At 36.2% G+C, this 23175-nt stretch overlaps 1 protein-coding gene across 1 annotated transcript in view; it reads right to left on the minus strand.

Moving 5' to 3' along the window:
• The window catches only part of GRM8 (glutamate metabotropic receptor 8), a 258772-nt gene that overhangs the window by 103411 nt on the left and 132186 nt on the right, over positions 1-23175 (minus strand). Inside the window, exon 6 of the mRNA XM_066319014.1 lies at positions 20811-21011. Coding sequence (XP_066175111.1) covers positions 20811-21011 — 201 coding nt within the window. The remainder of the gene's footprint in view (positions 1-20810; positions 21012-23175) is intronic.

A 23175-nucleotide genomic window follows, 5' to 3' on the forward strand; every position in this document is an offset into this window, starting at 1 on the left:
ATGATCTTAGCAAATCTCAATAAATTACACTTTTCCTCATTATGAGACAATTCTTAATAGGGATAGAGGGAATTTTAATAAAGAATTTTAACAAATAATTTAATTAATAAATAAATTTTAATAAAGAATTTTAAGAAAATTCAAGAAAAAATGGAATGAGATAAACATAGTTTTTATTTTAAAGTGAGAGAAGGAGAAAAGAGCCACAAAATTCAAGGCAAATTAGCTCAATTTCAGTTCCTAAAAAGTGGTAGAACAAATAATCAAACACCGTTTTAGAACTTAGAAGATAAGAAAGTGGTGAAGATGAGTAACAGTGACAGTGGATTCATCAAGAACAAGTCATGTCAAAATAATATATTTTTTTCCCCCGTGATGGCATAACAGGCCTTTTGGACACAGGAAAAGCAGTCACACTGTCATTGTGCATCCCTTTAGAAAGCTGCCCAATGCTCTCTGCCATGACCCTTTTGATAAGCAAACCAGGGAAACACTCCCTGGGTGGAATCAGTGATGTTGTTATTAACAGTTCACTGCCAGGCTGGACAAGGGTTTGCAGTATGTTCCACAGGGGTCTGAGTGCATTCATTACATCCTTTAGTAGTTTAGATAAAGAAATCAAAAGTAGGGTTATTACATCTGGAAGTTGACAGACACCATGCTGAGACAGCTGCAAACGCATGGTTTCAAAATAATCTCAACAGAGTGAAGTTGAAGAAAATAAGTTACAAATTAAGGCAAGATCTGCATTTCACAGAAAAATTAACCAGTTCTTTGCAGAAGAGAAACAACTGGCAGAGAGCGACAGTATTCCATCAGTACCAGTGGCTAGGTCCCAAGCTGAACATGGCAAGAGTTCGTGTACAAATGGAATTTTGAAATTTATAAAGTTTATTTTTAAACACTCTCCCATCCTATCCAATCCTAGCAAGACCTTCAGTGGAATATTATATTCAATTCTGAGAACAGCATTTTAAGGAAGGATATAGAACAAGAGAAACTCCAAAGGGGATATTCAGAAAAGAAAACCTTTAGTAAGTGGTTAAAGGAAGATGGCTGGTTAGGTCCAGAGAAGAAAAGACTGAGGGGCAATATGATATATAAAAAAAATTAGAAGGTAAGAATAAGAAGAAAGCAAAATTTCTTATTTTTGACATCCATGGATCTGAGTTTAAAATAAAGTGATAAAATAGGCTTGGCTTGTGGTAAAACTTGACCAGAGCATTTACTCAAGGCCTGAAACTATAAAAATCATGAAATGACTGAATTTTAAATATAGATGTGAGGAGTAATGATCACATATCATAATCACATATAACAGGCAATAAAGCAGTTAAAAATGTCATTTTTCCTTAGACTTACATTCACACATTACTGCTTAATGTACTGTAATACCAATTCCATTAAAATGAGAGAAACAAACAAGAAAAATCAAACAAGCAAAAACAAATCCCCAAACCAACCAAAATAAAAAAAGCCCTAACACTAAACACAATCCAAACCTTTTTTCTTTCAGTTCTAAATATTCAGAAACTCACAATATTATGTGGCTGGAAGGGAAACAAAAATAATCCAGTTCTCACATTATAATCTGCAGAAAACCTGTCTGACAAGTTTTAAAAGTGATTCTGAATGAGATTTCAGTCATAAGCAGACTGCTAACTCAAACACTTCTATGTCTGAGGTGAGCCCAGGGGAAATATGTAAGTCTGTGCAAGAAGTGATTTAGTTTTGCATTAGAACTCAAGGCTGAAAATCATGCATCTGAAATCAATAGGAATTTTAAATTTAATTGTCACTTTTTTGGTCATATTTTTCTTTTTTTTTAATGGGTTTAAGTGACTTTCATAAACATTATTATTAGATATTTATATAATCAGAACAAATATTGAACATTATGAAGATACCAGTTTGATGTTCTCTCTTTCAACAACAGAGCCCACGTCCTCTTTACAGAAGATGAACTCCTCAAGCCTGGAGATAACAGCGACTGAGAAAACATCCAAGAACATCTGAAACTCTCAAATCTTCACTGCAATGCCAGTGCCAGCTTTGCAGTGGGTAAGGAGCCATCAGACAGGCTGTTCAGAGCAGCAACAGTGATTTACAGCTGCTGCTTTCCCTCCTCCCCTCTTTCTTTGGCCTCTCTACTCTTTCTTCCTGCTTTTGATGGTTCTGAGTCCTGAAAGTTTATTGTCCTTTAACAGCAAATGAGCACAATTCTGTTCAGTGATCAGCACCTGTCATTTCAGAACCTCAAGCAAGTTAATTAAAGGGCATAATTTTAATTCTGACTAAAGTTCTTTAGTTGTAAATATCGAGCAGATGACACTTTTTTAAAAAAAAGTTTATGTGTTTGTCAACTGAAATAATGATCTCTACAGCTTTTGTATCATCTCTACTGTTTATACATATCTCTTTTGTTCCTTAAAACTTCCTGAAAGAAAAGATGTTCAGATCATTGCCTCCAGAAAACCTCTTATATTGTCAAATTTATTTCTATTTGGTGTCAAAAGTAGTTATTATCATGCTTATAATGCATCTTAATCACATTTCTGCCAGCTGAGTGCTACTTACAATTCCATTAAGGTGGCCACTAACCACACAGTTAAGACACATGCATAACTTTACAGGGACAGTGCCATTAAATGCAGGGAATCAATAGATGGCTTGCTTGTTAACTGCAATTTTATGCCTTAAGAATATTCTTAAGTGCTTGCTTAAATGAATGGTTATAACCTGGATTTTAAAATCTGACTATATGTTATTTGGAATTCCTCAAGAAAAGCTTGAAATTCATTTTTCTTCAAGAGATTTACGAAGATTCACGGAGTGAAATAAATTATCATGACACCAATGCAACACTCAAGGACTGCACAACAATAATACTGTACACCAGCACTCCTGTGGCCCAACATTTCATCAGCAATATATAATAGGTAAAAATTTGAATATCTTTATGTATATTACCTGGTTGTTCCTGTAGAATAAGACCTCTACAGGTCTTATGAACACTTATCCTTGTCAATATTGACACCTATCCTAGTTGATAAATGTACTATTGAGAGTAAAAAAGAATGAGTTCATTTTTCTTCCATGTAAGTAAAAGTCCATTTAACAACGTCCTGTAATTTCTAGGGGCAATAATTACCTTGTCCTCTCCATATACATGCAAAACTCATATGCTTCATTAACACAGAAGAGTCTTAAACCAGATACAAAAAGTAATACCACTTTCTTTTTTCATTTGTTTTCAGAGGGGGAAAAAAATCAGCCAAGGGAACAAGGAAAACAGAACTAACAGAGGCAGTCATCAGAAACAGAGGGTTGCTCAGTGTTTTTAGGGTTCTGCTTGTATAGAGTCTGTGAACTCCTTCTGGGATAGCCAGGGATTTCTGGGAACTCCTGGAGGAATGTCAGGGCACCTGCTTCATCAGGAAAAAGAAGCCATGGGGCCTGTGACTTCCAGCAGCTTGTAATGAGGCTGTTCATAATCCAAGAGTGCTTTGAGCTTTGAGTAAGGAGAGACAAGTATCTGTTCAACAGGAGCCAGGAGAGGTGAGTTTAGGGGCCAGCCCAGTGTGAAGATCCCAGAGAAGCATTTTCTGCAGATGATGTGCAAAGGCCTTCAGCAAACCCTGCTGCTGAGGACAGTGTGTGCCAGCAGTGGGGGAAGTGACCCAGCATGTCCCCAGCTCACACCAGAGCAGCTCCTCCACATATCAGACACCAAGCTCCCAAGGGATGACGATGCATCTCAGCAGGCCCCTTACTGAGGGGACATCTAACCAGCAAAGGGGAACTGTGACAAAGCAGGGGCAAGAAAGGTCTGTGCTTATGTTAAGACAGGGTTAAGAATTTCTGTGCCCACAAAGCTGGGAATAGAGCCTCAGCTTCACTGTAACCAGGATGCTGCTTCCATTGTTCCAACCAAATCGAGTATAACTTTGCCTGGGTAATCGGGGTGGGGGGAAAAGGACAAGGGTGGGATGGTTTGTACTTGGAAATAAAGCTATCCTTTACTAGGTCGGGTGAAACTGTACCTAATCATCATAAGATAGATGATATAATTGTAACAATTGTTGGTAGCTAAACGTAATTATTATCTCAAACCAGAATTGTGAGAATCACGAGGGAAGATATTTACCAAAATTCATGCTTGGGTGTACACAATAGAACAATGGAGGTTAATGTTTAACATAGAGTTGTGTAACAGAGGGGTATAATATTGGGGCCTTCTTGGACCCTCGTTGGAGTGGGATTTGGGTTTGTACCCCGGCTCCCAGAGCTCTCAATAAAGCACCCACATGACCTCCCTGATTATGTGTTTTCCTCACTAACACTTATTTGGTGCAGAAATGGACACTCTCAGCATGCCCAAGCCAAAGACAACAAATGCAGGAAGAAAAGCTCCTTCTCTGATGCAGAAGGGTCAGTGTGGTGGTAGCAGAGGAGGTGCTGAGGCTGAGCAGCATGTTGAGGAGGTGATCCTTCCTGTCTCCTGAGCACTGGGGAGACCACACCAGGAGCACTGCCTCCAGTCCTGGGCTGGACAGTAAGAGAGAGATGTGTACACACTGCAGGGAGTACTACAGAAGGTCACCAAGATGGCAAAGGAGCATCTTTTATGCAAGAAGAAGCTGAGAAAGCTGAGAATTTTCAGCTTCAGGAGAAGGGAGCACTTGAGAAGAGAATCTTATATCAGTGTGTATAAATATCTTATTGGGTGGAGGCAGATTCTTCTCAGTCATGTCCAGAGACAGGACAAGAGGCAATGAGCACATACCAAGCCAAAGTTATGTTTAAGCATAAAAATCCCCAAAACTTTTCAGTGTGCAAGAAGCTAAGCAGTAGAATAGGTTGCTCTGAGAGGCTGAGTAGTCTCCATCCCTGGAGACATTCCAAATTCAACTGGATGCTGCCCTGAGCAAGCTGCTGCTGTAGCTCAGTCGACTGAGCACAGAGGGTTGCACTAGACATCTCTGGAGGACCAGCCTGGTTTTGTGAGCAGTAACTGCTTCTGAGATCTAGTGATCCCAAACTTTTAGGAAGTTGCAAATGATCAGTCAAAATGACATGATATTTGCAACCATCTGACTGCACCACCAAACCAGGAGAAGTGTAAAAGGCAACACTTTTTTGATGACACAATTCCTGCCAGTAAATACCAAGCAAAGAGTATCTGAAAAATCAACCTAATGTGTTTCATGAGCCTCATCCTTAAAAACAAAAGGATATTGTGATAGATTCTGTGAGTGTATTTCTTTATGTGTGAATCTGTACAATGCAGACTACACAGTCCTGAATGAGAATGGAAGATGACCCATGAAGCACACACATTATTAATTATTTGGTGAAAAGGTTTCAGCAGCTCAGCCCTCAACAGTTATAAGTTGGAGGAAGTAGTAAAGAGTCAGGCATTTACAAAATCGCCCCCTGTGTGTCATATGTGTGATTCTTGTGTTTATTCTGGCATGGAGATTTATAATACTTTCTCTTTAGAAGTAAGATTGAATAATAAACTAAATAGCTGCAGATATGTGTAAATAGAAACCAATCTCTCCGTAAAAATGCAGCTCTAGATTACAATTAGAAACTAATAAGTAATTTTCTTCCAATTTTGAAAGCATATGAAACATAGATGGTATCAGAGCCAAATGAAGTTTACAATGACTCATGCAGTTTCAGTTGAGCCAAAAGAGAAAGAAGCAGAAAATACATGTAACAGGTCCAATGAAATAAATAAATAATAATAAAAAAAGCATGTAACACAGAGAAAGTGAAAACCTTTGTTACAATTTCACAGATCTTGTATGTTACAGATGGAGGCCTTTTCTAGGCTTAAGGATTCTACAATAATGCACAAAATATTCCCAGAAATTAACATAAGTAATATTAATTAAAAGAGACACCTTTTTTTCAGAAGTGCTACTTTTTAAAATATATGCTTCCCAGAATGAGATTGGACAGGTAAATGTGGAAAATTGCACAAAAATGATATAATTTTAGGATATACACAGTGTAGATTGCAAAAATCTTCTGTTAGTCGTTTTTCTCATTCCTGTGAACTGCTCTTTTATGATCCATTTAGTAATTAATTGCTGTCCTCACTAGATGCTAATATTCCAACAGAAATCTACAGAAAAAAATTGTGCCAGTGCAAACGAGGCAGTGATTGGCAGGCCTTTCTTAATTATGGCAGTAGGTTTAGCACTTGTGTTAATCTGAAATTCATTAACGTGTCTCCAGATACCACTAGTTAAATCCAGTTTGCCAACAGGCAGAGTCAGCTTTGAAATTAGTGCTTCAGAAAACCTTGTTTATTGCCTGCTGTACTCTGAAATAAAATCACTGAGGTCAGGTTTCCTGACATATTGTTTGACTGGATTCCCAAAGCCATTCCATGATATTCTCAAGAGGCACCTCTGAACACACAAAACCTAGAACGAGGTCTTTTGCCAAAATCACTTATCTACAAGTAAATATCTTATTTCTTCAAACAGATTCTTAATTCCTCTTTTTATACTTTATTGATGTGTTTTTCAGGCTACTTTCTCATGATCAATAGTTATTCTGCCCATATGGAAACCTCTGTAGACAAAACAGACAGAAATGCAAATAAGGATAAAAGCTACATAAATTTTTCAGAAATGGATCATGCCAAAAATCCTGGTGTCTTCCTTTGACAGACGTTATTTACTTATTTACAAGGAAAGCCTGACAGATACAATCTCTCTGGATTTCAGAAACGTATTCCATAGGAGATGACTGATTAAAATTGAAAAGGTGGGGATGAGAAGCCACACTGTAAAGTGGATCAAAAAGGAGATCAAATGGGTTGTGCTGAAAGTGTCCTGCTACTGGTATGTTCCCTGTGGAGATTATTTTGGAAAATTTTAGTGTTTTCACCATTGATTATGCCCTCAAGAGGAAAAAAAAAAATATCCTTTTGGGACATTTATGCACTAAAGAAATGTAACAATAGCATGAATATAGATGGGACACACTGGTAACATGGAATGAGATCAAACACCACATGGCAGAATTTGGGTAATCCTGGGGACTGAGATAAGATTATACAAGTATCCTGAGGCATTTACAGGCTAATAACAGGAACTTTGCTAAGAGTACAGAGTGCCATTGTTTCTGGAAACAAGAGAAGAGAAAATGTGTAACAGTTCAGATTAGTCTCACACTGAGTCCTCACACTGATTTCCTCTTCAGTCTCTTTCTTCAGGCAAATTAAGGATTTATAATCTACCTTTTTAATGCCATAAAATTATTTTTATCTCGAATACAATTACATTGGGATACACTAGATTATGCAAACTTTTCTCCAGTCTTATTGTGTAGACCTTCCTTATTACAATGCCAGAGCACTAAATCTTGCAATGATTTTATCTAGATCTCCTCAGATCCCTGGATAGACCATCATATAAAGCCACGAAAGACAATCTGTCATTAAACATTTTAATAAATCTCTTCTAAATCTAGCATCCAGCTTTCTGTATGCATTTTCATTCTTATTTCTTTTTCGTGCCTGTATCAAATGATTTTGTATATATTAGAATATGCTGCATTCTTTCTTGGAAATGCTTGGTCATTTTGCACTTTGTGGACAGATGCTGTAAAGATGCAGAGGGTGAATGCTACAGAACAATGAATTATGCAATTCCTTTTCCCATCTCATTTCTCCAGCCATCATTATAAAAGTTCCTCCCTTTCTTAGCAGACTGTTGACAAATGACAACTGAAAAATAACATTATCTCATTGGGCTCCCCAGAGCCTCCAGAATTAAACAGAAGACTCTTCTACACCACACTCAGTCCTTTTCCCCAGGTAACTTCTCTAGTTTGCTTAAGTTCCAAATAATAAAGAGCTTTGTAAGTACTGCTGCTTGCTCCCAAGAATTTTTTTTGTTTAATGTTCAGATCCCCAGCCTTGTCAACCCCTGTCACTTACTGTCAGAATTATTTTTCTAAATGTATTACAGACACACAAATGTCTGCATTTACATCTATCTACCTTTTCTTATTACTAGTTTTGGTAGGCTTTTTATGACCAATTTTAATTTCATTTTTCCTAAACTGTTTTTTATCATCCTTTCCCTTTGTAAGCTTTGCAAATGGCAGATTATTTTCAGTTTTTAATGTGTTTTCATACTGGTATAATTGAAAATCTTGTTTCACAAGATGCATTTAAACAATCTCCTTTAAGATTAACAGTTTTGTCTGTAAGGTGATTTTAGCATTTGGTTATGTCTTGGTCTATACAATCTTTGTGCATGCCAGGACGAATTCCATATGGATTGCTTTGATTGCTTTTAAAACAGAAAGAAAATAATAGTCTAAATTTAGTCATAAATAATTTATGGTTATTATTACTGCATTTTTACTGATAATTAGATTAACATCTCTCTGCAAAGTGGTGTCATTATATGACTTTTGCACATATTCTTAGTTCCTGCCATTTCTTTTTTTTTTATTTGGTAGACATCTTTCAGATGATTTACAATAAAAACTCCTCTTTATTCCTAGTTTCTCTCATTCAGCTCATTTTTTCTCCCAAAACCCAGAATAATATTGCAGTCCTCTGACCTGTTTTTGCAAATAGAAAACGAAAACTCACATAGTTTTATAGATTTTCTCTGTTGTCATTAGAGGCATCTATACAGAGCAACTCATCAGGCGTATTTTAGAGAATTAAATGATGAGACAAACCATACCCCACTAAATGACTTTCTCACCATTCACTCTAAAAGCTCTGTAATCAACTAGTTCATGTGTAGACAGCTGCACTCATCACATCTAATGTGAAACAAATTGAATTCTATTCCTACACTGACTATTTGAATAGCTAAACTCTCTATGTTCCTGTATTATTCCATTTCTGCACTTGTCCCCTCTTCCACATCATCTAGTTGCATGACACCCACAAAACAAGGCAAAGCCAAAACATCACAGTAGTTTTGCTATGACCTTTCACAATGCTAAGAAAAAACTGCACCTTTTATCACCTATATCATCATGTGTCTGTACTGTTTCTGTTATTTCTCATGGGGGAAAAACAACAACAACAAAAAAAGCCCAGTACCATATAAGTAGTCCTTGTCTCTAATCTATGGACTGTTCAATATTTGTAAGGTGTCAATCTGCTGAAGTTATAAGCCCTTCTGTTTTTCAGTGCCTAACCTTATTACTTCCCATTTCCTAGCAACAAATCTTATGGTTCAGGCACAGGCTTGTGACCCTGTTCTATACGAGTCATGTTCATTTGTTCTCACCCTCAGTGCTTTTTCCACAATCTTCTGTTATTGTCAGGTTTCATCATCCTTCAACTTTTCCCTACTTAGAAACCCTCTTGTTACATATTTTTCCAGCAATTCATACCAAGATGTGTATTCATACCTATTTAATACTCCATTAGAAACCATTATCAAGAGAGGACCATGAAGATAAAAGATTTACATTTTCAGAGTTTTTTTTCATTGATCTGATTGTTATTGATTCTGACAGAGGGATCTCTGAGGGAAGACAAAGAAGCAATTACAGCAGTAGCAAGAAACAAAATCTAAGAGAATTATAGCCATCTTTACAACTTTAGAAGTGGCAGAAGGACATAAAAAAATCAAGAAAATAAAGGTAGATAGATCTGTATTCATTTTTCATATATGGTCCTTAATAAAAGATCTATGTCTAATCTCTGCAGACACTGAACCCTACGAGAATTATTCCCTTTTTGATCACCTCCCATTTAGCCACTGTACATCAACATTTACAAAGTCTGTGTTATCACAGACTCCAAGGACTCCACCATCTGAAAATCATCTATACAAAACAGGATGACATTTTTCCAAGGAAAGGAACAATAGGAAGGGCCAGGCTCCAAATGACTGTTTTAGTAACCGAGATCTGAAGTGAATTTAATTATCTAAGAACTGTCCATGTAGCACCAATTTGCATCACTAAGTTACTGAAGTACCAACATTTACACTCCCTTTTCAGAGGCTCCTTAGCCCAACCAGTGAGGCACACAGCTTTTTCTTCACCTACATTGCAGCTTGGATCCAAGGGAGACAGGCACATTTATTTTTTTGCCTATTTCTGTGATCTGAGTTGTGCCCTCTGGACAGAAATCAAGAGAAATTATTCTACAAACTCAGAGGGATCCTGGATGCTGAGGGAGGCAAATCAGCTCTCCTTGGCACAAGGGAGCCCTGCCCAAACACAACAGCCAGTTGTGTCTGTGCACCACACAATAATTCACTGACAGCACTACATCAAACCACACCTTGTCCCTTCATATTTGCTCTGCAAATTGATCTATGCATTAGGAATTCGAATTAACAACCTGGGTTTAGGAACATCTGCTTGAACTTTACTTCCTTTATTTTACACAATCCTCAGAATTTTCTGTTTCACTACATAAGGTTTAGAGGAACTCACTTATTAAAACAAGAAACTTATCAAAACCATGTGCATTTTATGCCTGGGTAGGAAAAGGAAACCTTTCCTAAACACATTGAGCATAAACAATGTCCCTTGCTGGTAAGAGGTAGGAAAATAACGAACAGAAAAAATTATCAGTGTTTGAGCTGCAATTAGTCCATGCATAAAGGAAGATCAATACACCAATTTGTAACTATCAAAAGCTGGAGCCTTTAAAAGCCTTCCCAGAGGGGTTGTATGTCAATAGAAGGGTTATTTTCGAACACCTTTAGTTGTTTTTTTTCTCTACCATGATAAGCAGTGGACTCTAATATCCTGAGGCTTTCTCTTCAGATCTCTGGGTAGGACTTGGAAGAACCACACCAGAGACTTGCACTAAATAAGCCTTTCAAGTTTGCACAGTTTGGCATGTTTTGAGGAGTCTAACTGCCCTGTAGCTGCACATCCATGCATACAGATGATGACTCGAGGTTCCATATATCATTTTTGCCTTCCCTTGAAATGCATAATGATCATCCCTAAAAAGTGGGACACAGCTACCATAACCAGCCATATTATGAGTTGTGACTTGATGCTACCTAGGGATATATTTATAAAATGTGATTATGTGTGACACAGGAACACTGCCAATACATTTTTGTCTCTCCAATCAAAATCAAGCTATATTAGGAGCAATTACACAGGAAAACCAGACATTGATCCAGCTGGAGCTCAGGGTGAGCAATAATGTGTCTTCTGTGATTGTATCTGTTTCCTTGGCCTTACAGTCAAAAGAAAGAAATCTATTACTTATGTCTCTATAAGATTCTACAGAAATTCTATGAAATGCTACAGAATTTTCCATCTTTTCTCATCTTAAAGAGTTTGATGAGTATACTTATGGCAAACCTTGAAAAAAAAAATTCTGAGCAGGCAGCAGAGTACAGTGCATGGGTGATATTTAGCTACTTCCTTTCACCAAGTCTGCACAAACTCTATCCTCTGCCTGCCACAAGGAAGCAAAAACTCCCTTGTCTTTCCACTGAAAAACATACAGCTCTCAGGGAAATATTCATTTAGAGAATGTCAAGGACAATTCCTTACTGTGTGTCTTAGTGTGGTTCTATGATGTTTGTATCCCCAGTCATCTGTTTTGCTTATGGTAGATATTGAACCCTGTGCTTTTAAGATCACATTTGAGAGTGAAAGGTGGGAGGAGGAGAAGCAGTGGAATTTTTTTTGCAGAAATTCAAAAACACAGAGATAAGAGCTTCATCTCTCTCTCAGTGCATGTTGTTGGCAGCACAGACACTGGGAGAGAGCTCATATTTGCTTTTAGTTAGTTTTTAGCTAGCTGAGGCAGAGAAGTTCCCCTGACTGTGGCTTTTCTTTTTTTCTTGGAACTGATCAGCCTGCTCTGGACTGAAAACCCATAAAATACCTGGATCTCACATCTGAGACCCACCTGGGTGCTTTTCCAGCACAGGAGGGACTGACAAGAGACTGAGTGAGCCAAGGACTGTCTGAGTTTGCCATCTCACCTCAGAGCAACAAGAGGTTCCCTTGTTTAACATTATTTATTTCCTCATGCTTTTTGAATACTTTGCTCGTTAAAGAAACAGGTTCTTTTCCACTTATTTCAAAGGAGATTTATCTCCTGAACCGGTCAGGGGAGGAGCTGCTTGAATCTGCTCCCTTTGAAAGTTCCCTCCCTACATTTGCCCTACCAGAACAAATACACTCTGCTGCTCTTCTGCTCTGCAAATAACATATGTGGCAGAGAGCACATCTCTAATTTTGTATTTTGTATTCCTCAGACAGCTCAGGTAACCACGATGTTATTAGGATACTTTCCAAGCTCTTAGGAACAATCTTCCAGTATACAGCAAGTGCAGCACCCAAACTCAAAGCCACACCTAAGTGACTAATGATACCCATAATAAAAATAACTAATTTTAAATGCAAACTTTTTTTTTCTATCTGTTTTCTTGCCAGTTTACCTGGATTTAGGGTTTTCTTACCTTTATAGGAAGCTTTTAAAGACGTTCAAGTGATGACTTTTTTATAACTGGTGTCCACTAGGGTTAATGAACACTGGTATTCCAGACACAATAAAATAAACACTGTTTTTTCTATGGAACATAGTAGGGTTCAAACTTCATCAATATAGTGTTTAGAAATACAATATTTCTGAGATTTTCTGGGTAGAATATAGATTTTTGCTTTTTTCAACTAAACAATGAACAGGTAAAATTTAATATCTACTTTTCACGCAATATTTGTGCAAACTGATTATGCTGCTGCATTTCAGAATCTGAAATAAAAAGGGTGAGTCCATTCAATTCAGTTAAATACTCACGATCTCACACCATTCAGATTGGCTCACTGGGTTTTAATTCTTCCAAGCATGGGAAACTTCTGAACAGCAGTAACTAGAATCAATTTCTGTCTGCTGTGATATTTGAATGTGATTGTGCTTGTGGGACAAGATCACAGACTAAAGATAAAATTATTGCAATCATCCTCTAAGAACATTTTTCCTTGATTATTTTAACCTGAATAGATCAATTTTCTACTTCTTTATTATTTTTTATGTTGATAAATTCTAATTAAAATGTCTTAAGCAACCCTGAGTCCTTATTTGTCCCTCTAGGTCCTTTAAGCTGAAACATGTGGGAAAATGTTACAAGGAGATATGTAGATAGCATACACCTAGAATTGCAAATACAACAAAGTACTGCAGGAACAGATTTAACATTTTGGGTCCAATCTCTTCAACATAAAACATAACGTGCTATCTAAAATTATTGAATACCTTAATCCTCAGAAATAGTAAGAAATACTTCCTTTGCTGGGTTAGAGAAGCTTCTAACATACACTAAAGATAGTGTACATATTTAATATTTCATGCTATTAGATATGCTTTAACCAGCCATTGAGAAAACCTCTGACTCCCAGCTGACTGCTAAAAAACTAAAAAAACTAAAAAACACCAAATAGTGCCATCTGATGACGTCAGTAATTTTAAAATTATTCTCTCCTCACTGTAATTCCTATGCTACAGTATTCAGCCTACATGATTTCACTGCCATTCCTTTTAATACAAATAAATTTTTATTTTTCTCTTTATATTAGAGTGAAAGATTTTTCAAGATATTATCTTGACAAATAATTTCACTGTGACCTTCCTAAAGAATTACTCTATTTTTTGAGTTTGTCACTTACAGGCCATTACTAGATAGATCACTTTTTACATAAATGAATTATAAATGCAGCTTATTTATACTATCAAATGTCATTAACAAAATCTTTTCCCCTTTTTTCTTCTGTAGTCTCTCTAATGTTTTATTTCTTTTTTAAGTAAACATTGTAGGAAAATTAAAAAGGCTCATGTTTTTCAGTTACAGAGGTATTAAAACCAATCTATTTCCCCTCACATCTGTCCTGATGGCTTGCAGAACAGGTGTATTACCAAACAGGTCATAAATCAACAAGTGGGAAAATTAGAGATTTGTACTAACATCATTTGATGTTAGTACAAATCATTTGATTTGATAGATTTAGGAGGAGATTTTTTTTCCCTAACATTCAAGTCAGGAAGATTTCCAAGGTATTGTTTTCCTCTACACATGTGTCAGACCTTCTTGTTAATAAAGATAAGGATATCTGAAGGGCTTAAAAATGCTACAGAACTGAAACTGTGATCTTTCTTACACAAAATATAAGGTAAAAAACACTCAACTTCTTTTCACTCAGGTACTTCTTTGCTAGAAATGACAAGGGTTAATTTGTTCTGCCGCTTTGCTACAGCTTGAGTTTTTCACTTGATCATATTAAAAAGGATATATCTGGATATCCTTAGCTATCAGGAGATGCAAATCAATTTTTCATTGAGTAATGAGAGTAAATCCTTTATCACCATCCCTTACATATTAATTATTAAAATACCTTATGAATTAGACCTTGTTTCTCAAAACAGAATTGACCTCAGTCAAGTTCTGCATCATGAATTTTGTATGTGGAGCATACATATTGCTCAATTAATCAGTACTTAAGATCTGTACATAAGAAAAAGCACAGCCATCAATTGCGTTTGCCTTAAGTTCTACATTCTAATTTCACACCAGGAATTTTCATAATCACTGATTTTAATCACATGGATTCCTGAAGCACCTCAGAATCTCAGCAGCTCCAAGCTCTGCTTGCTGCACCTGCTTTCATTATGGCCCTACATTACTGAAATCCATTAAGAGTGATTCAGATCACTCTGCAATTTTAGTTTCTTGTACAGCCACCTGGATTAATTACCTTAAAATAATTAGCATGCCAAAGTAGAATTTATTTTAAATCATTCCCTGCTAATTCCCAATAATAACTTAACACTGGTAAAAACCCTTTAATTCATTTAATATAAAGGCTCAGGAAACTAGACATCAGTATTCTTTGTTACAAGTGGTGTGCCATAGTCCATAATGCATTTGCAAACCAAGTCAGACACCTGTGAAACTATGACAAAAGCACATGAAAAGAATTTTGAATTCTATTTTATGAGTTCAGGTCTATGCTTATTTAAGCTTTAGCCATGTTTTCAAACATTTCCCTGCACCAGCAGAATTTTTTTAAAAAAACTACATAGAATTATGACATGTGATGTAGGTATGACAGAAAAAAAGTCACAGATATTAATAAAACTCCAGCAGATGTTCCCCCTGCCACTCCCACTCCTGCAGCTGAAAGCTGGCTCTATATTTTTTAGGAGGGTACAGATTAGTGAAACTAGATTTGCTGCCACAGTGAGTCCTAGCAAGGTCAGGAGAGTTCAGCCCTTCCCAACTCACTGTCATTTGTCCATATCTGATCTACTCATCTGCTATTGTCTCATATTATACTTGGGTTTTTGACCCTATCAGAATACAGCACCACTGGCATCCTATAATCCTGAGTGTTTCTGACAGTAAAATGTTCTAAATTATGAGCTGCCTGTAAGAACTCATAACTTGCAAAAAAAAAAAAAAAAAGCGAGTTGTGCCCAATTTAAACTATTTTTAAAAGTTTTTTTTTTTTTTTTTCTCTGTGGGTAGTTGTAGACTTGAGAGGAGGAATTTTAAAAACCTGAGTGAGGAGCATAGCACCAGTACATTTTTAAGTGGAACATTTGGTTCTATTGTGCTTAATGCCTCAAAAAATGTCAAAACTTATCAGCCTGAAAGTGCACCATTTAAAAGCTTCTGTTTTAATGATAAATAATGATTTGAGAATGCAAATTTTGTACTCAGTGAAAGAATAGAGAGGTGTCAGCTTTCTTGAAGAAAACATTTTAAACAGTCTGAGCTGAATATTAAGTCAGAGGAGTTTTGCATAGATTGATGTCTTAGCAACTTCAAAAGATAACAGAGGAAGATTAATTTTGTAAACGGCTGATTCCATAATAATGATTCTCTGGAGGGTTCAAAATTCTTTACCAGAGATTTCATTCTTCTGAGGTTTCTTTAAATGTTCTGTGTAGATGTTATTTTCTGAGAAGAAAAAATATTACAACTAGAGTGATCATTAATTTCTATTTTAGATGACACCTTATTTTGAGTTAGCCTCCTAGCTTCTGTTCTTTTATTCTCATTTTCTGGTATTATTCTGCCCTTTCAGGATGAATTTTTTTGATGTTCCCTTTTTAAACGGGGTTAATGCTGCAGTGTGTCTCTGTGTGTTCAGCCAAAATTAATCTTTTCTCAAAGGCATTAAATTAACATATCTAAAAAACAAATAACAGCAAGGCTTTCTCACCCACTCAGACTATGAAATTAGCTCTTCCAGAAGAATAAAGTAAAAAAAAACATTGTAAAACAGGGTTAGGTGATAATACTTTTCTTTTTTTCAAGTCCAGATAATGTTATAGAATCACAACAAGAGTGAGGTGGGCAGGGAACTCTGGAAACCACTTGGCTCAACTCCTCTTCACAGAGCAGGCTCAGCTGGAAGCTGCTTGTGTCCTCCAGGTTTTGAGTGTCTCCAAGGATGGAGATTGCACAACTTTTTTTTAGGCAGCCTGTTCCAGTGTTATTGTAGATTTGTCACAAAATCTGAGGAAGCAGCAGAGTCGCTGCACTTTGTCCAGAGAAGACCAAAGAAAAGGTTGCACACTCAGAATATATTTCAAGTCTTTTCTTATCACCAGGAGAGGGAAGTGATATCCCAGTGACCTCCTGAAGAATCAGACAACATTTACTTAAGCATTGATGGCAGAGAGGAGTCAGTGCTTACGCCTATTCTCTGCTCCATTCTCAATTATCTCTGCTTGCATAAAAAAAAGTCAAATTACCAAGTATCTCAATTACTCCCTAGGATAAATAGCCTGGCAAAGCATATAAGATGTATCTTTTCAAGTATGTGAGTAGAGGTCAAGTGTCCTTAACTTCATAACTGTAAAACTCATATTTTAATACCTATCTCATATTTTAATATCTATCTGGAAATATATTTTGTCACAGAGCTACATTTATCCCTAAAAGTTTGAAAATGTGTAAATGTAAATATAAATATGACTAAAGTTATATGACTAAATATAAGTATGACTAAAGATAGGAAAAAGCAGCTACCCTACACTGCCTATAGAGAGTTTGGGAAGGAGAGAGAGACACACAGGAGAGGTGGCAGGAAGAAAGAGAGTTTTATTCCCATCCAAGAAGCAGCACTGCATCCATACTGCAATTCTTTGCCTTGAAGGAAGTACAAAGATCAATCTTTTTTCTTAAAATCAAAACAAAACCACCTTTGAAACACTTCCATCCACTGCAAATGCACGCTCCAGTCCTGCTCCTGTTAACTGATGAGCACTTCTGCTGAATTCAACAGAAACTCCTCATGAAGCTCTCAGCACAAGCCAAGGTAAAAACTCTCATAAAACACCTGCTTGTTTTGTAGACAGAATAATGAAGTTAAATAGAATGAAAACACTGGAGTAATGTGATGGGAGAAAATACTGAATCCTGCCACAGTTACGCTATTGTGATTATCACCATTTATAAACCTGATTGACAGAAAAACTCTTCTCTTTGCAAAACTTTAAATATGAAACACTAGTTTTGCATAAATATCTCATTTGGATACAAAGAGTGATAGGAAAAATCTTTCAAATGTGGCAACTTATTAAAATAAGAACATCTTACATTAAAATATTAATTTTTTGCCTGAAAAAAAGAAAGATAAATATAACCACGAAGCTTTCAAAAGGTCTAAATATTCGTTGATCAAAGAAACAGATGGGCTGGTTATAGTCTACTAAAAGTAACCACCAAGAACCCAAGGTACTAAGTGTGCCATATCTCAGAGCTGTTTTTCTATTTCACACGTAAAAACTCTCTAGATGTACACAGTAATAAGCTGTATTAGCTACATGTTAGAAATTTCTTTTCCTGTTAAATTAAATCAATTTTAAAATGCCCATTATAAATGAAAATTAACTGAGTCTAGAGACCACTCTTTCCTAGCTCTGCTATGAAAAACACAGGCAACAATAAAACTGGAATCTACAGTCAGCAGTAACTCACATCTTGTGTACAAATAAAATTTCTATTACCAATCAAGTTCTCTCCCATTTAAAATCATGATGAACTATGAGATTTTCTGAATTTGGCATCCAAGTGAAAGAATATATAAGCAGAAATAAATGTCTTATCAATCACATCAGTTCAACGTGTGCTGCTGGTTATGATCACCCTTGAGTCATGAAGGTGTCATTGAACATTACACAGGTGAATCCTTCAGGGAAGCAAATTTCATAATTTTTAAACTAAATAAACTAAGCCAACAAAAAATAAATACTCTTCAAAGTGATTTCCTGCAATCAACAGCAAATCCAATAAACAGAAATATTCGTGTTTTCTTATCCCTTGCAAATACCCTCCATAAGACACACGTAGGTCCTTCAGAATACAGATCACACTTTGTGAGGTGAAAACCACTAAGTTCAATGTCTAAGCATCTTAACTGGACTTGAACCTACTGACTGCTACATGAGTGAAGAGGGATATACTGAGTTAAGTGAGGTGAGAAGTTGGGTTAATAAGCATAAGGGTAGGATCATGTGGGGAAATTAATACTAGAGACAAGGAAAAACTGCCTGTCTCAAAAATACCAGTTACTTCTTGATGCTGTTTTTTTGGGTTTTTTTGTTGTTTTTTTTGGGTTTTTATTTTTTTGGTTTTTTTTTAAACTGTGAATATGATTATATGTTGTAATTGACTACTCAGAGAGAATCTGGGAAGGTTTTCAACCCTTGTAGATACTTGAAACCTGGTGGGGAATGGTCCTAAATAACCTGATTATGATGACCCTGAACTAGGCAGAGGGCTGGAGCAGGTGGAGGTCCTTGACAGCTTCAGATGGACTGTGATCCTGTGATTGCTAGGGTAGAAAAATGGTATCTTGAATGGCTAAGAAAGCCATGGTTTTCCTTTCATTTATCAGTTAATTTTTAATATAAGACATGATTACTGATTGGGGTTAGAATGCACATCAGAACTGACACACAGCATTAGTGTTCACTCCCAGCTCAGGAAGTCTTGTACATAAAATATTCACCTCTGCCAGACATAGAAGTAGTTCTGCCCTGAAGAACAGGAATTTTAGATTAATAGGAAAAGACAAAGGGTTTAAGACCATCTTCTTCTTAGGCCTCTGAATGCACGACTAAGAAAATAAAATGTTTGGCCATATAACACACCAAACAACACTGGTACATACTGTACTAGTACAGGGAATATTTAACATATCCCGTTATGTTAAAGTATATAAAGTATATAAATATCCCAGGAAGTTAACCTCAAACAAATGTTTCTTTTTCTTTCTTCTTTTTTTGCACTCTCTTTCAGTAAATCACTGTTTCAAAATCAAATACATTTTTGTTAGTGTCCAGGATATTTTCATGTTAGTTTACTGCCATACTTAGAGCCAGCAACAGAAATCGTGACAGATATTGATGAAATCTAATTACCTAGGGAATGGAAGCTTTCATATAAAAATGTATAGCTTAGCTAATTATGCTAAACTTTCATGCTCACCAAATGAAAATAGATCACTTTGTGATTTAACAAGCCAGAGCCAGAAAAACATCTACTGGAAATTTGGGTAATTATCACTGCAAAGCTTAGAATATGCTGCCTACCTTTGTCATCACCACAGTATTTCCCATTTTCCAGCAACATACTATGTTCCATACCAGTGTTCTTTAGAATCACTAAAGAATTATTTAGATTTTTAACTTTATATTCCTGGAGGCAGGGATTCCCTTTTTCATGAAAATTGCATAGGGAAAAAAAAAAAAAAACCTGTGAACTATAACCAACATTTGTATCAACCAAATGGTCTGGTGTATTATCAAAAAGCAAAAATAAAAGCTTCCACTTAAAAGTTAAATTCAAAACGACCTTGTGCTTTTTCAGAAGTGCTTGCAGCTGAGGTCATTGGAAAAAAATTGTGACAGAGAGTGCTTCTCTCTGCATAGTTAGAAGGCATGTGTAGTGCATGAATTTCCACCAAATAAGGAAAGAACCCAACCAAAACAGAGGAAAGTACATCACTCCATTTCTTCAAAAAATAATGGCAAATGTTTTCTATAAGGATTGTGACTTCTAATGAAATAATTTAGGGGTTTGGAAACTTTATATCATCATCAAGTATGGGCTACACACTTCAAATCTACATTCACCAATTAACCCTCTTTGCTCTTGGCCTCTTCTGCTAAGAGCATAAGCACCTGTAACTACATTTCCCCAGCAGGCAGATCCCAGATCCACAGACTATTATAATACATATTAGTGTTGTTTAAAAATATATATTTTAGTTGTGTTAAAGCTCATTAAATGACTGAGTCAAAAACAATGAAATGGAAAAGAAGTTGGAGCTGCTAGTGAGCGTTTTAATGGAAATTTAAACACGTAAATTTAAAGTAATTTCACTATTTGCTTATGTAAGGAAATGATTAATTAATTTCAGAAGGAGATTTTCAAAAGGGTATTATTTTTTTTCAACACATAAGCAACCACTGTCAAATTATTTTACTCTGTCAATAAGACTGTACAAGTCCTCAATTTGTTTCCCTAATAGCAGCTTTTCACTGGAATATTTTGATCGACACATTCATATTTTTTAACATCTGCCTCTTTTGGGAGCAGCTTGATGTTAGAATAAAAAATGTTAAGACGAAAAGTACACTGGAGGTTTCAGTGCAGGTGTAAAAACTCACATTTCTGATTAAATGAGAACCGCTTCTAATCCTGTTTTCCACTGTGCCTTAAAATATGCTGAATAAAGAATAAACCCCCAACTTGTCACTGAGGGAACATTTAAAGAAGAGAGGGGCAAAAAAACGAGCGCAGGAAACTTACCATTAAAATTGACTGCCCGGATATAGCTAAGTAGCTCTTTACCATCAGTTGTGCTCATCCTTGGGCAGAGACCAATATATCCAGGACACAGATCCTTATGCATGTTGTGCAGGGCGTAGGCCATGGAATATACTGCATCAATGACAAACTGAACTTTTCCTTCCTGCTCATAGGCCGAGTCTCTGGCAATTCTTTCTAAGCCTGCGGAAAAAAGAGAAAGAGTTCACTTCTATTTGTGTGTGCACGAGTGTGTGTGCCTGCACGAGCATTGGCATGCAAAAATTCACACTGGAACTGTAAATAATTACAGCTGGATTGACAGGTGAAGTCGACATTCATCTATCCATCACCTAAACAAACAAGACAAGGAAAAATGCGGCCATCTGGTTTTGTCTCTAATCGCTGTAAACTCTGCCAGGTATGTAAACAGTGTGTTGAGTTCTGGGATAGGAAACAGGACAGAGCATTACATTACAAGAAAAAAGATATGTAGATCTATGTGTTTCTACAATCCAGTAGAAAAATTCTCTTTCCACTTTATTGATTTCCATTTAAGAGTTGTTGATTGTTATTTATAGGACAGTTCTAGAGCAGCCTCCCATTCTGGTTTAGATAAATTTAAAGCTATCTTGCTCTTTATTCCTGCCTATTGTTTGATAAACATTATTTAAACATCTCAGGGAAAAAAGCTGAATGCTTGCCAAGTGATGTGACCATCTGTCTCCATGGTGAAAAGTGCTTATTGTAAGACATTTTCCTATATTTACTAGTGAATTATGCTTCACGTTGAGAACCATGTACTCTTTTCTGTTTCCTAAAGGCACATTTATCCTTCAGAGTGAGCACAGAATAAATCAATAGATCATATAATTTTTATTCTGCAGGAACTGCCCAAATTCATCATCTATGTCCAAGTCAAGGGAAGTTCTACATTAATAGGTGATATTAGAGGAATTGTTAAAAATAAAGCTCGGAAAACTTACAATTTAAGTAAAGAATAAACATGAAATCCCATATCCTATATAGAAGTTCAGATGCTGATTTCAAAGGTTCAAATCTTTTTTTTTCCTAAGGAAAAATGGTCAGCAAATCTTGATGTGAAACTTGCCCTGCTGAAATCTACTGTCAAATGCCTCTTGCCCCAGTGAGCAGAAGAATAAACACCTAGGTTATCTACCAGGTTATCAACTCATTCAATTTGAAAGTAATTCAATTAATATTATTTAAGGTTATTTAGAAATGAGAGAAAAGTTTATGCATAATTTAAAAAAATAATCTAGCTCCCTATCTTTTTTTGGTGTTGTTTCTTTTTTATATCTAAACACGGGATTTTATCAGTTCAAGATATTAATTTTGGTATGTCCAAATTTATAAAAGTACACTGTGCTTGAAAATACACTGGACACAAGATCTTTCTTCAGACCAAGTATGCAAGCCCATATGAGAAGGAAAAAAGCCAGGGAGCATACTTAGAAACCTTTCTTCCAATTGTCTGCTGCACTTCAGTATCTTCATCTTGCACTACAGTAGTAACATATGAACGAATCTGTAATCTGACAAGCAGTAGTGGTTTGTGCTTTAAACACCCCTGAGCACTGGAAGCGACAGATAGCCTTGAAAAATCACGGTGTGCTGTTATTTCTCCTCAGGGATTAGTTAAAAAAATAAAATAAAATCACTACTTCTTGAAGAGCTAAAAACCATTCGAAGAGGAAGGCAGAGATCATTTTTGTGATTTGTACAAGTAGCTCTACAGACACTTTTAAAGACATGCTCTCTAATGAATGACAAATAATTAGTGAATAATGCAACTCTACTGCAAATAAATAAACAGGAAAAATCTTTCCTTGAACATGCCGAAAATTACACAATTAGTTGCAGTGTGTTGCCCTGACACAAAAGAAGACATGAAGGATGGAAAACATGAAGCTTAATTAGTTTACAAATTGACTGACTTATTTCATTTGGGAACCACCTTCCAACAGCAAATGATGGGTAGAGCTCCTGTTCTCCAATTCAATTGTTCCTGCCTTGTTAAGGGCTGTGGGACGAGTGAAGGGCAGAGTTCACAGAACTGCTGCAGACACAGAGCAGCCAGTAACCTGGATGCACTCCCAGAGCTTCCACATTCTCTAAGAAGGATGGTCAGGACAGGAGGAGTAAAAAGGAGATCCACTTTTATTGCCAAGATAAATACAATTCCCTTTTCATAAATGGATATATGTGTGTATGCTGATTCGTGCAGAGTTGGTGAAAAACAGAGTGGAAATATCTTCTGTAATAAATTCTAAGTCATAAAGCACTAAAGATTACAAATGCTTAAAAAAGTATATTGTACTAAGTGATAAAGAAAAGAGTTTTATTT

This window comes from Sylvia atricapilla, chromosome 5, assembly GCF_009819655.1.
Source record: "Sylvia atricapilla isolate bSylAtr1 chromosome 5, bSylAtr1.pri, whole genome shotgun sequence".
Lineage (NCBI taxonomy): Eukaryota > Metazoa > Chordata > Aves > Passeriformes > Sylviidae > Sylvia > Sylvia atricapilla.